Consider the following 11,841-nt stretch of genomic DNA (forward strand, 5'->3'; position numbering starts at 1 on the left):
GCATTGTCCCAAATTCAGTGAGCAAACAGGAGGATGTGTTGACAGGAAGGTGGAGGACAGAAGGCACCAGCTGGATTCTCCTTTCCACCTGTGATTAAGGATTTGGGTTCTTCAGGTCCAGCTGAGAGCCAGGTCAGCACTTTTTGGGCATGACTTGCCCAAGCTCAGCTGGTCTCCTGGAAAAGCTGGATCCCAGCTCACTGCCCTGGGGCTGCTGGGCCTCTCCTTCTGGGAAAGGGAGAAAGCAGGAATGTCCTTTTGCTTAGGGAGCAAGGCAGACACAACCCAGACCCAGAAAACCCACCCATCCTACCTGGTTCTTCCTCAAGTTTGGACTGGAACTTCCTAAACCACCCCAGGCAGTTCCAGGCTTTCTCGCTGGTTTCCTCAGTGAAGATCCAAGCGGCCCCACCTCCCTTTAAATAATCAGAATGTGACAGGTTAATTCTCTCCCTTTCAAAGGTATTAGGACTAATTAGCACTTCAGGAGTTCGTTTTCCAGCTTTGTGCTTTGATCCTCTGCTTCCACCAGGCAGCTCTCCCCGAGCTGCTTCCCGACTTGTTCCACAGTTAATTTGTTTGGAGATCACTGGAAGTCCGAGGGCTTCAGGCACTGGGAACGTGCCAATTAGTGCCAGGTGATTTAATTTGGAGTGGGGCAGCAGGAAGGAGGAGTTTAAACCGCTTAAAGGTTTGTCCGTCTTGCTGCTGAGGACCAGGGATAGCAGCAGATCTGCTCAGAAAGGCTGTGATTTAAGATCCAAGAGGTGACCTTGGAGCTCATTTATTTTGGGTGCTCAGCAGATGCTGAGACATGAACTGTGCATGTGAAATACCAGCTTAAGCTGCTCTGTCATGAGCCAAGCCTCAGCCTCTAATAAATCTTAAAACCACTCCAACAGAAGGTTGGCAAAATAACCTTTTGAGAAGCTGCATTTTGACAGGATTTTTTTTTTTTTTAAACCATTAAGTTTTGTTTGCTGGAGCTTTGCCTTGCAAAGTGCTGGATCTGCATCCCAGCACGCTGCAGGTTTAGAGAAGATTTCTCAGTGTTGCTTCGTATTTTAAAAATATTCTGAAAGAGCGGATTTGTCTCCTCTGGGTACAGGCTGGACTTTAGGAGATGAAACCTTTGGGATTTATCCCAGTCTTATTTTATTAATATATTTTAATTATTACATCAGTAGAAGTAATAATTAATAGTAATGTAATATCTTCATGTTAGCAGCTGTCAGAATTAGCCCACACCCTTCCATGGAGGTGAAGCCACCACCAGTCTTTTTGTGGCAATCCCAACCCAATTTCCCAGCTGTCCAAAGGCTCCTTTTGCTGGCACTAATTCTCCCTTTAGGAGAACTGTGCAGCTTGGTGATATTAAAGTCAGCAAAACTCTCAAGTACAGATTCATTTTGCAGGTTTTGCACCAGGGAATGTTCCTGAGGTCAGTCCTACCTCAGCACCGTTGGCTGAGGAAGGATTCCAGCCTCCCTGGTTGGCACAGAGCTCCAAGGAGAATGAAACTGCACCAGGAAAACTCCACTTTGTACAAATATAATCCAACTATGTGCTGGGGCAAAGCACACATCACCAAAAAAAAAAAGAGATTTGCTGACACATGGGCTTTGGCATCGCACACCTTTTCCTGTTCTGGACTAAGACAGTTCTCAGGACTCTCCTGGGCAGCCCTCATTGGCTACACCAGTGAAAACGCTCCTTTTTTTGCAGCACAAAGGAAACTGTAGAAGAGTTTCTACTGGCAAAATGAAAATAATTTTAAAAAAATCACACCCTAGGGGGACACAGGGCACTTGGGCACCACAACCTCCGGCAACCAAAGAGCAGATGGAAAGTGCCCAGTGGGAAAGGCCCTGGGGGTGCTGGTGGCAGGGGCTGCCCAGGGGGGTTTAGAGTCCCCAGCCCTGGAGGTGTCCCAGGAAGGACTGGCAGTGGCACTCAGTGCTCTGGGCTGGGGACAAGGTGGGCGTCAGGCACATCAACAAGGCACAGGATGAGAGGAAATGGCCTCAAGCTGTGCCAGGTAGTTCAGGCTGGATATTGAGGAAAATTTCTTCATGGAAAGGGTTGCAAAGCGTTGGGATGGAAGTGGTGGAGTCCCCATCCTTGGAAGTGTTCAAGAAACACTTGGAATGTGACATTTGAGAACAGGCTTATTGGTGACCGTGGTCGTGCTGGTTGGTGGTTGGACTTGATCTTAAAAGTCTTTTCCAGCCTTAGCAGTCCCTTGATTCCCTGGCACACAAAAGCCCATGTTCAATCAGCTCCACAGAAAAGCCACACAACAGGTTTTGAGTGGAGAGTTCAGGCATCCAGAAAATACAGTGGCATCTGGTGTGTGGATCAGCAGGAACAAAGCTCTGCAGAATAAAACTGAAAGGGGAGAAATGCTGGGGGGTCTGTGAAAGGGAACGACTGAGAGATGCACAAACGAGCCAAGAAACTTCTCACAAGTGACACCACCAACACAGGTGTGAAGGTACCGGGTTTTTTTCCCCCAGGATTGTGAATGCACAGACTGAGACATGTGCAGGCACAGGAGCTCCAAGGCTTCTGCAAGTGCAAGGTACAAACAGCAAAGGCTTAGGAATTACAAAAAACAACAACAGTAAAGCTTCAAATCTAAACAGCAAGGTGGAAATTTTAATTCAACTGTTTGGAAAAACAAAACCAAAGCAGAAATTAATCAAAAATCTATCACAGTTGCCACATTTCTCAGGGTCACAGGTGCTGCTGTGGAAGGAAAACTGAGCAATTACTGCTGCAAGACATTTTAGCAGAACTGAACACAACTGGCCAGGAATTTTACTGTGACTATGTTCGTTGATCCCACAGCAGGAAGGGCACGTATATCCAAGGGGGGATCGCACTGGAATGCAGGACTCAGATGTCCTCCCATCACCCAGGAACACCCAGGCTTGGTCCATTTTGTATTTCCAGTTCTGTTTCCTCGGGTGGTCGAATGCCCAGAACTGTGGCTGCCCCAGCCCTGGAAGTGTCCAAGGCCAGGTTGGAACAACCTGGGCTGGTGGAAGGTGTCCCTGCCCATGGCAGGCGTGGGACTGGATGGGCTTTAAGGTCCTTCCCAACCCAAACCATTCTGGGATTCTGTAACTTCTGAAGCCATTGGCCAATTCAAACCTAATTTCAGAAAAGCCCAGAGAAAATCGTGTTTCATGAAAAAAAAAAAAAAAAGAGACTGGGTAGAACAAAGGATCAGGAACAATCTCCTTAAGCAACCTCTTGTGACTAAGAGATGGGAATCGCTGTGGGCTCATTCGCAATCCCCGCTGACTCACTGAGTGGGGGATGAAAGGGCACCCTTTGTCTTAAAAAAAACTACTCACAGGAACGTGGGGTAAGATTGTGTTGTGGCTTCAATGACCTTAAGCTCAAATCCAGCACTGCCAACAGAGCCTGGTGACACAGGAGGGTGAGCTCAGCTTGGTCTTTAAATCTGTTCTAACATCCCATTAGCAGCCTCTTCTACAGTGGTGAAACCCAACACTAATTCCACTTGTGCCTAGAAATGAGGCAAAGCATGGCTGAGACCTCCTGAGATGAAATGCTGCTGGCAGAACCACACAGCTTCTGAGGCCCCTTACAAATCCCTGTGGCAGTTCCCTGCAAACAACCCCTGGAATGGGACGTGGCACAGGGAACCAGCTCCTCCCCAGAACAGCTCCTTCTCTGTGCTATCTGTGCCCATCCATCACCACAGGGCAGCAGAGGCAATTTGTGAGGTTCCAAACCTCATCTCTCTGGCTGTATTTTTCCTTCCCTCCAGCTACAGTTCCTGTCTCAGAGTCTGTGACAGCATCGAGAATGCTGCAGCAATCAAGGATCCACTCCCAGAATCCCAGTTCCAAAGGCAAGAGATTCACTTCAGCAAAAGCCCAGCAAACATCCCCACTGCTCACAGAACACCTGCAAAGCGTATTTGTGGAGTGTTTGTGTCAGCTGACAGAGCCAGGTGTGTAATGAGCACTCAGTTCTCATTCCATTCTGACCAAGGTTGTTTTAATCCTGTCACCACCAGCTTGACGTGAAGGTCTAAAGCTGGTTATGCCTCCAGGATATCCTATCATAGAATCATGGAATGGTTTGAGTTGGAAGGGACCTTAAAGACCATCTCATTGCACCCCCTGCCACGGGCAGGGACACCTTCCACTGGCCCAGGTTGCTCCAACCTGGCCTTGGACACTTCCAGGGATCGAGGAGCAACCACAGCTTCTCTGGGCAACCTGTGCCAGGGCCTGCCCACCCTCCCAGCCAACAATTCCTTCTCAATATCCCATCTAACCCTGCCCTCTGGCAGTTTGAAGCCATTCCCTGTGTCCTCACCAACTTGTATTCACTGCCAGGAGCACCCTGGAAGAGCTATTTGACCACTGATCCCACATTATTAAGTGGGAGATTAATTAAACCCCCTAAAGTGTTAATCATTGATTTTCATGCCTCCCTGCAGTGTTATGTGATGCTCTTTCTCAGGGAGTTAAACCTATTGCTCTTTCTGTTGTGTCAAGATTATGAGATTAAGAGAAACCAATCACTTTCCATTTATGCTCTGTGTAACTCTGGATAAATAAACCAGAATTACTCCAGGATTACAATCTCCTTAACTAAAGAGATGTCCTAAAACCTCATTGGTGTCCAGGTAAATAATTAAACCCCACAAGTTCCTATTTCCTAGACCTGTTCCCTGCAGTCAAACATGCACCTGCTCACATTAATGATGATCACCCAATATTGGTGATCTGCCTTTATTCAGCAGGGCAGAGCCCACAGAGCCCTCAGCGTGGGAGCTGGGCTCTGTCCCTGACCCAAACACCAGGAGCAGAGCCCAGTTAACCCAATCCTACTCCCAGAATGGCTCCTGCTGCTGCTGTTTGAGCCAGGACTGCCACTGAGCTGCAGCTGGAAATGATGAAGAACCCCAACTTTCTATTTGGAAAGACTCTCAGATAGAGAAGTCACCAAGAAACCACCACCACCATGGAGTTACTGTGGGATCACTCACCAGTTAAAGCTGCAAAACACTTCAGAGCAAATGTTTACACTTTGCTCCATAAAATAGAGTGGGGAAAAGAGTGGGAGGAAAATGTAGCAGGCCAAAAAAGCTGACATTTGTGTAAATACCTGCCTCCAACCCCTCCGTTCCTAACCTTGCAGGATTTCAAAGTCCATCACTTGTTTTAGCACACCAGCTGCTTCTCCCTCAGAGCCGGTGACAGCGGGAGAGTGAGAATGACACCACTTGGAGACAAACCAGCTTGAGTGAAAAACAACTTTTAGAGATAGATAGATAGATATATATATATTACACACAATATTCCAAGTTAAAAGAACGTTACTGGAAAAGCTAAGACAAATATTCCAAAGTTCTGAAATTCCAGGATTAAATGGCCTGTGCAACCTGAATTGGAGCCTTTTGTGTGGTGCAGCATTGCTGCCACCTCCAATCACACAATCATGGACTATTTTTTCTGCAGGGCCCTTGCCCCCCTCAGAGGAGAGGGTGGATGATTCTAAATAATTGAGCAGCTATTTAATATTTGTTTTCTCTTGTTGTTCAGTGTGCAGCCCATTTCTGATGGTTCCCCTCCTCAGGGGTTACTCAGAAACAGCTGAACAACTCCCTGATTCAATGTTTAATTACAGAACAAGATGATTTTGCCTCTGCTGAGTTTAACCCACTTCACTAAACTCAGGTTCTACACTGAGCACATGTGATTAATTTATTCCTGGCTTTTCCAAGGCTCACATTCTGAATACATTTTTGATTAACTTATTGTCCCATTTTATTTATATATCATTCTGTTTTATCTTGACCAAGTGGTGAAAAAATTATTAGAAAGTCTCTGTGTTGTAAAAGTGCTGTAAATTTGGGACATCCAATTTAGAAAACGAGCTCATGCTTTTTGCAGAGTGTTTGGTGTTATATGGGGCTTTAAATGCTGCGAACTCAGGTCCAGCTGCAGCTCCAAGAACACGGAGCAGATATTGCCTCAAATTGAGCAGCCAGAAAATGAGGAGCAGCCAGTTAATGAACACTTGGAAAAAGGTTTCATTTGCAGCAACTCAGCCTTAGAATCTCAGTGGTGAAGGCAGAAATTAAATCAAGATTCAGGGCTGCATTGAGCTGTGGAACCACAAAACCTGGGGCTGAGTTATCAACACACTGAGCTGGGCAAATGCACCCAGAGCCACAACCCCAAGGGCTCAAGGGCCACACCACAGAAACACGGGAGAGAGGGAGAAGCCCCTAAATCACCATTCGCTAGGGTCAGACTCTTCTGCAGCTCAGCTGCCCTGTGAGACCGTTTATCCTGCACTTTAACTCATTGCTTGGGCTGTACTTCCAAACTGCTGCAGCTGGGTAGGAGAGTCAGAGACTTTTTGACAATAAAGCCTGCCAGGGTTTCAGTTTATCCCTAAACTGGTGAGCTTTGTGTGGATGGGAGGGCTGGGAGGGACCCTGTGTCCGTTGTTTCAGCTGGGAGAGGATGATGGGGGGTCCCTGGTTCCACACCAGGCTCTAGAGGGGCAGTTGTTTAGAGCCCATTTCCTATTTCCTTCAGGTCCCTTTCCATTGCTGTCAAACTGGCTCTGCTCCAGTTCTGCTTCACTTCTGGTTCTTCATCCTATTTTCTTTCCCATTTTCCTCACCAGATGCTCTTCAGTGTCCATATTCCTGTTCCAGCCTCTGCAGTCACTCCCACAAAGCTCCTGGAGGCAGCTGTTTCCCACCTGGATCCTCCCCAACCACTTCCTAAACATTCCCTAAACACCATTGCCCCCAGTGAAGCACATCCTTTGCCTTCTCCCCATATGGTCCTGACTTCCCACCCTTACAAAGTCTTTAAAGAAACCGCAGCATTTCCTCCCAGCACTGGGATTCTCCTCTGAAATGGACTCTGTCTGCCAGGACTTGCAGCATTTTACTCTCACAGAGGAACTTTCACTTTTCTGAGCAACTCATAGACTGTATTGCACTGATAACACTGATAATATTGCACTAATCCAAACTTGGATAAATTTTAATAAAGAGGGGAAAAAACCTACTGGAGGTGACAAATTCCATCACTCTCAGCTTTTAGTTCCCCCGTGCAGGACTAAAAGCAGGAAGACCTCAGAGGGAAAGACTAAAGACCCCAAGACATGCGGAGCTTAGAGAGTCTTACACGTCTGGTCTGGCAAACTGTCCACAAAGAACTGCAGCTCAGAGAAGAGGAGGGGATAAGAACCCTTTGGCCTGGGATGAGAGAGCAGAGATGGATGCACAAGAAAGCAGAAAACATGAGGTTTATGTGTGGAGATGTCACAGAATCATAGAACCATGGAATGGTCTGGGCTGGAAGGGACCTTACAGCCCATCCAGGGCCACCCCTGCCATGGGCAGGGACACCTCCCACCAGCCCAGGTTGCTCCAGCCTGGCCTTGGACACCTCCAGGGATGGGGCAGCCACAGCTCGATCCACAAAATGAGAGACTGCTGCCCTCATGTCTGGCAGCTGCTGAACAGGGCCCTGTGCTCCCAAAGCTGCTGCATTTCCATTTTAAAAGGAATTCAGAGGTGGGAAGAAAGGACCTCGGGCAGAAAACACAGCAGGGTGTGCACAGCTCGTGGAAGTGCCACTTGTGAGAGCATCATCCACTCCTCATCCACTCTGGAGAGACTGCCAGAGACACCACTGGTGATTGAACCATCTCCCTACCAGAGGCAAGGAGAGGCCTAAAGGAAATCCCAGAAAAGACAATGTTAGTGCTGGCAGGGATCTATTCTGGGATTCCTCGGGGTCATTTCAAAGAACTCACCAGCTTCTGGAACACTCCTGACCTGTGCTGTGAAACAGGTACTGTAAAACCAGACAAACTGCCCTACCTGCACTGTATTCCACATTTCCAGAATGTCCATTCTTTGCTTCAAGTTTTTTCTTCAGGAGGTTTTGATCTGGTAAAAGAAACACATCAGCTCTCTAGTCAGTAGTGATAGGACTGGAAATTTATGTAGATGTGCACAGAAGGAGTTGACCTCAGGGGAAAAATCTAGATTTATATTGCTGGTGCAGAAGCAGAATTCATTCCTCACCCAGCAGACACAAACCCAGAGCTGTTTCAGGGTGAGAAAAGTCCCTGTACACATCAAACACGTTGTTTATGTGGCCCAGACTTCTGACACTGGTCAGACCCAGAAGCTTTTAGAAATGCTGTTACACTTCCAGGGAAAGATTAATACAGGAAATCTGCCCCACAAGGGAATTTCCTCTTTCCATGTGCTGAGTGTGTGTGTCTTACAGCCCCAGGCCACAATAAAAACCACCTCTGCTAACTCTGCATGCTCTTATTCCCACAAGGACGCTGACACCTTCCCAGAAATCCTTCCAGTCTTTCAACCTCAGCGCACACCTGCACAAGTGAATTCCACAGGGGAATTCTGTGCTCTGTTACAGGCACACTTCCTTCCATTAATATTACCTGTAATGCCTTTCAATTCCACAGAATTTCTCCTTGCTCTCAAAAACTGTCAGATTAATCAGGAATTTCTGCCTCCCTCCCTCAGTTTTATGTATTTATATACTCCTACCATGCCCCTCTCACCTGCCTCCTTTCTGGAATAAAGAATTCAGCAACTGCCAGTCTTCTTCAGGAGCCATTTCAGATAGTGGAACAGCCTGATAATTCCAACAATGCCTCAGAAATCTTAAACTTCATTCCCTGTTTTATGATCAGGCTGCATGCAATTAAAATCAGAGAGACTGATAGATCAGCAGTGCTGGGCTAAGCCATTTTTACACTGTGTACTCATCCTGGAATAGGCTGGTAACTGATTTTTTTATAAAGTAAATTTTATCTCTCCCAATAAAACCGAACCTTCCGGTTAGGATGGGAGAGAAGAACAACTCCACACAAGCACTGAAACTTTCTGCATAATGTGATTTCATTTCGTTCTCTTTGGCTCTAAATTTTCCTCTTCCCCTGCAGTCAATATTTATAACTTTAGCAAATGAAGAGGAATTTGATGGCCTGGCTTTGCTGAGAAACTTTGCTTTTAATAACTCTTTTTTTCTTTTTTTTTTTTTTTACTGTGTTCCTGCTCTGCTCTGGCTGAGGAAAAGCCAAATTCCTTCCTTCCCACCCAGGTGGAAGGGGGACCCTGCTTTGATCTCTACATGAGAAGAGCACCTTGACAGCAGTGTAGGCAGGGAAGGGAGAGGAGGAGAAAACATCCCCTTGGGGTTGATCCCCTCACACAACACACCTATATCACAGGGGGGCTTTGAGCTGCTACTGTTTGCAGTTTGAATTTCTAAGAGAAAGGACAATCTGAACAAAAAATCCCAATTATAACCTTGAAAATAGAAGCATCCATGGGAATATCAACAGTCCAACTGGGACACCAGGGATTTCCACACTGATGAAGAAGGAATGTTTCAGTGCAGGCTGGGAGAGAAGCTTTGGGCTGTTTTTCAGAGCTTGAAGAACTTCTCAAGGAGTTCATTTTCCTTCCAGGCCTTGAACATACCAATGAACTTGGGACAGCATTCCCTGTCCAGAGATCATGAGCACAAAGGCACTTTGGCCTAAAGCATAGGATTGTAGAATTCCAGAGTGGTTTGGGTTGGAAGGACCTGATCATCTCATTCCACCCCCTGCCATGGGCAGGGACACCTCCCATTAGCCCAGGTTGCTCCAACCTGGCCTTGGACGCTTCCAGGATTCCAGGGGCAGCCACAGCTTCTCTGGGCAACCTGTGCCAGGGCCTGCCCACCCTCACAGCCTGGAATTTCTCCCTAAAGTCTTACTGAATCTTTACTGAATCCCTGACTGGAAGTTTTCCTGGAGGAGCTAAAGCTGTTCCTTGTAAACCTCCACAGCCCCCTGAGAGCCACAAACTTCCAACTGACTGATACAATTTCTGACCTGCCGTGAGCTTTAAAACAGAGAAGATTCAGGAAGTGGCAAATTTGAGAGCGTGAGGAATTTGAGTGTATTTGTCACACTGGATTAAGAACAAGGAGTTGAAGAAAAGATTCAATGTAGCATCAAAATATATTAGAATCTTGTCAGATATTCCTTATTGGCTTAGTTATGAGTTCAGAGGCAAAGCTTTGGGGAGAGGTAAATGTAATAAAACTGGAGGAAAAACTCCCCTTGCACTGATGCAAACCGGTGGAAATTTGTATTCCCAGGCCTTTGCATATGTATATGTGTGCATATATATAAATATGCATGTATACACACACATTATATATAGCTTTTCCAGTTGACATAAGACACTTCAGTAAGAAGCAGTGTATAAAAATATAAAAGGAAAGTTTTGTGAGATGCAGAAGACAGAAAACTTCAGGCAGTAAGGAAAAAAGACCCTGGGGGTGAAATATAAATAAGGGATAACCGGGGCTGTAAAAGTCTTTGTTAGGGTTGTTCTTTACCTGCCACTGCTACCCAGAAATACAGAAAGATTGCCAAAAAATAAACCCGAAGAAAAGATGCCTACAGAGGGTATAACTGCTGAAAACCAGGCCTCTGCTCTCTTGAAATGGGAGTTGCACATCCAGCTCAGTCTCCAGGTAACAAAGCCCGGGTTTTCCTCCAGACTAGCTGAGAAATGCCCCGGTTTGGTGGAGAGCACAGGGAAGTCCTGGCTGTGTTTCCAGCGGGCCTGGGTTGTAGTAAAGATGCAAAGAGCTTTTTCTCCACCTTGTTGATCTGCCCTATAAAAGAACCAACTGCAACTGCAATTCCCCCCCCCCAGCAGGAGCAGCTGCACTGCCCTCATCCCTCTGGGATCCTCGGGAAGCAGGAGGTGGAACAGGCACAGCTCACCCCTTTGCTGGGGAGAGGAAAGCACGGGATGTGAAGTTATTCTGCAGGGAGCACTGCACTGCACACCAAAGCATTCAGGGTTGTGTTTTCATGCACACCACCGTGAAAGTTGCTTCCCTGATGTGGTATCCTGATTTATGTCCTCTCTGATCCAGAGGAGCTTCATTAAGAAGTTGCCAAGGATCAACATTTTGACTGTTTCAGCCTTTAAGTGCCAAAGCTGGTTCATTTTGTGCAAGCTGAGGGAAGGAGAGTCACTCTGTAGGCAGCTGCCACTTGTTCCATGACTGTTTGAGTCATACTTGGGTGTGCAGTGACACACTCCCCTATACACATCAGGTCTCTTGGCTTTGTCGTGGCGATCCCTCTGCTTCCTAAATCCCCTCCATCTTTAGGATGGAGTTTCCTTTGGGCAGGATATTTCTGTAAGCAAAGGAATGAGGTAGCCTACTTTCCAAAGCTAATTTCTTTCTCCAAGTGTGGACATGAGGAAAGTGGCAGAGGGTGGGATGTGACTTCAAGGCAGATGGAAATGCAGAAGAACAGTTGCTTAGCACCTATAAAAGTCAGGCCCACTTCTTCACAAGAGATGTGTGTATTTAGGGATCCATATTTAGGAATCTGCATTTGAATTTTGGCCTCTAAATAACCTAAATCCATCACAGCTTCTTCGGAATGTGTGGGTGATTAAATAAACAGTAAGATTAAAAGTCATAGGGATCTTGCTTTGGTCCTGTCACCAACCAGCTCCTTGGCACTCAGGGACAGCTTTTGTGTTGCCTTGGGAGCTTTGCCATCTATTAATGAGTGACAGGGAACACAAAAAGGTGCTGTAGAAACTACATTCCACAATGATTCCTCAGCCAGTGGGACAATAGGGATCAGCCAGCAGTCTTTGTCTGAGCAGGAGATGCAAATTAAAAGATTGGAGTCAGAGGCAATTATTCAACCTGGACTATTTCTGTGAGCACGGGAATGTTTGGGAATGAGTCTGTA

General features: G+C 46.6%; 1 protein-coding gene across 2 annotated transcripts in view; it reads right to left on the reverse strand.

Annotated features, from left to right (window-relative positions):
• The window catches only part of CUNH8orf48 (chromosome unknown C8orf48 homolog), a 39,947-nt gene continuing 28,106 nt past the window's right edge, over window positions 1-11,841 (reverse strand). Inside the window, exon 6 of one of the 2 annotated variants that reach the window (XM_027893834.1) lies at window positions 1-228. In XM_027893834.1, coding sequence (XP_027749635.1) covers window positions 134-228 — 95 coding nt within the window. In that variant the 3' untranslated portion in view covers window positions 1-133. Of the gene's footprint in view, window positions 229-7,497; window positions 7,970-11,841 lie in introns of those variants that run through there. The other variant, XR_003572382.1, reaches the window with a different exon arrangement.

The sequence above is a fragment of the Empidonax traillii genome, unplaced genomic scaffold (assembly GCF_003031625.1).
Source record: "Empidonax traillii isolate 1590-97213 ecotype Southwest subspecies unplaced genomic scaffold, ASM303162v1 scaffold407:size753175, whole genome shotgun sequence".
NCBI classification, from domain to species: Eukaryota; Metazoa; Chordata; class Aves; order Passeriformes; family Tyrannidae; genus Empidonax; species Empidonax traillii.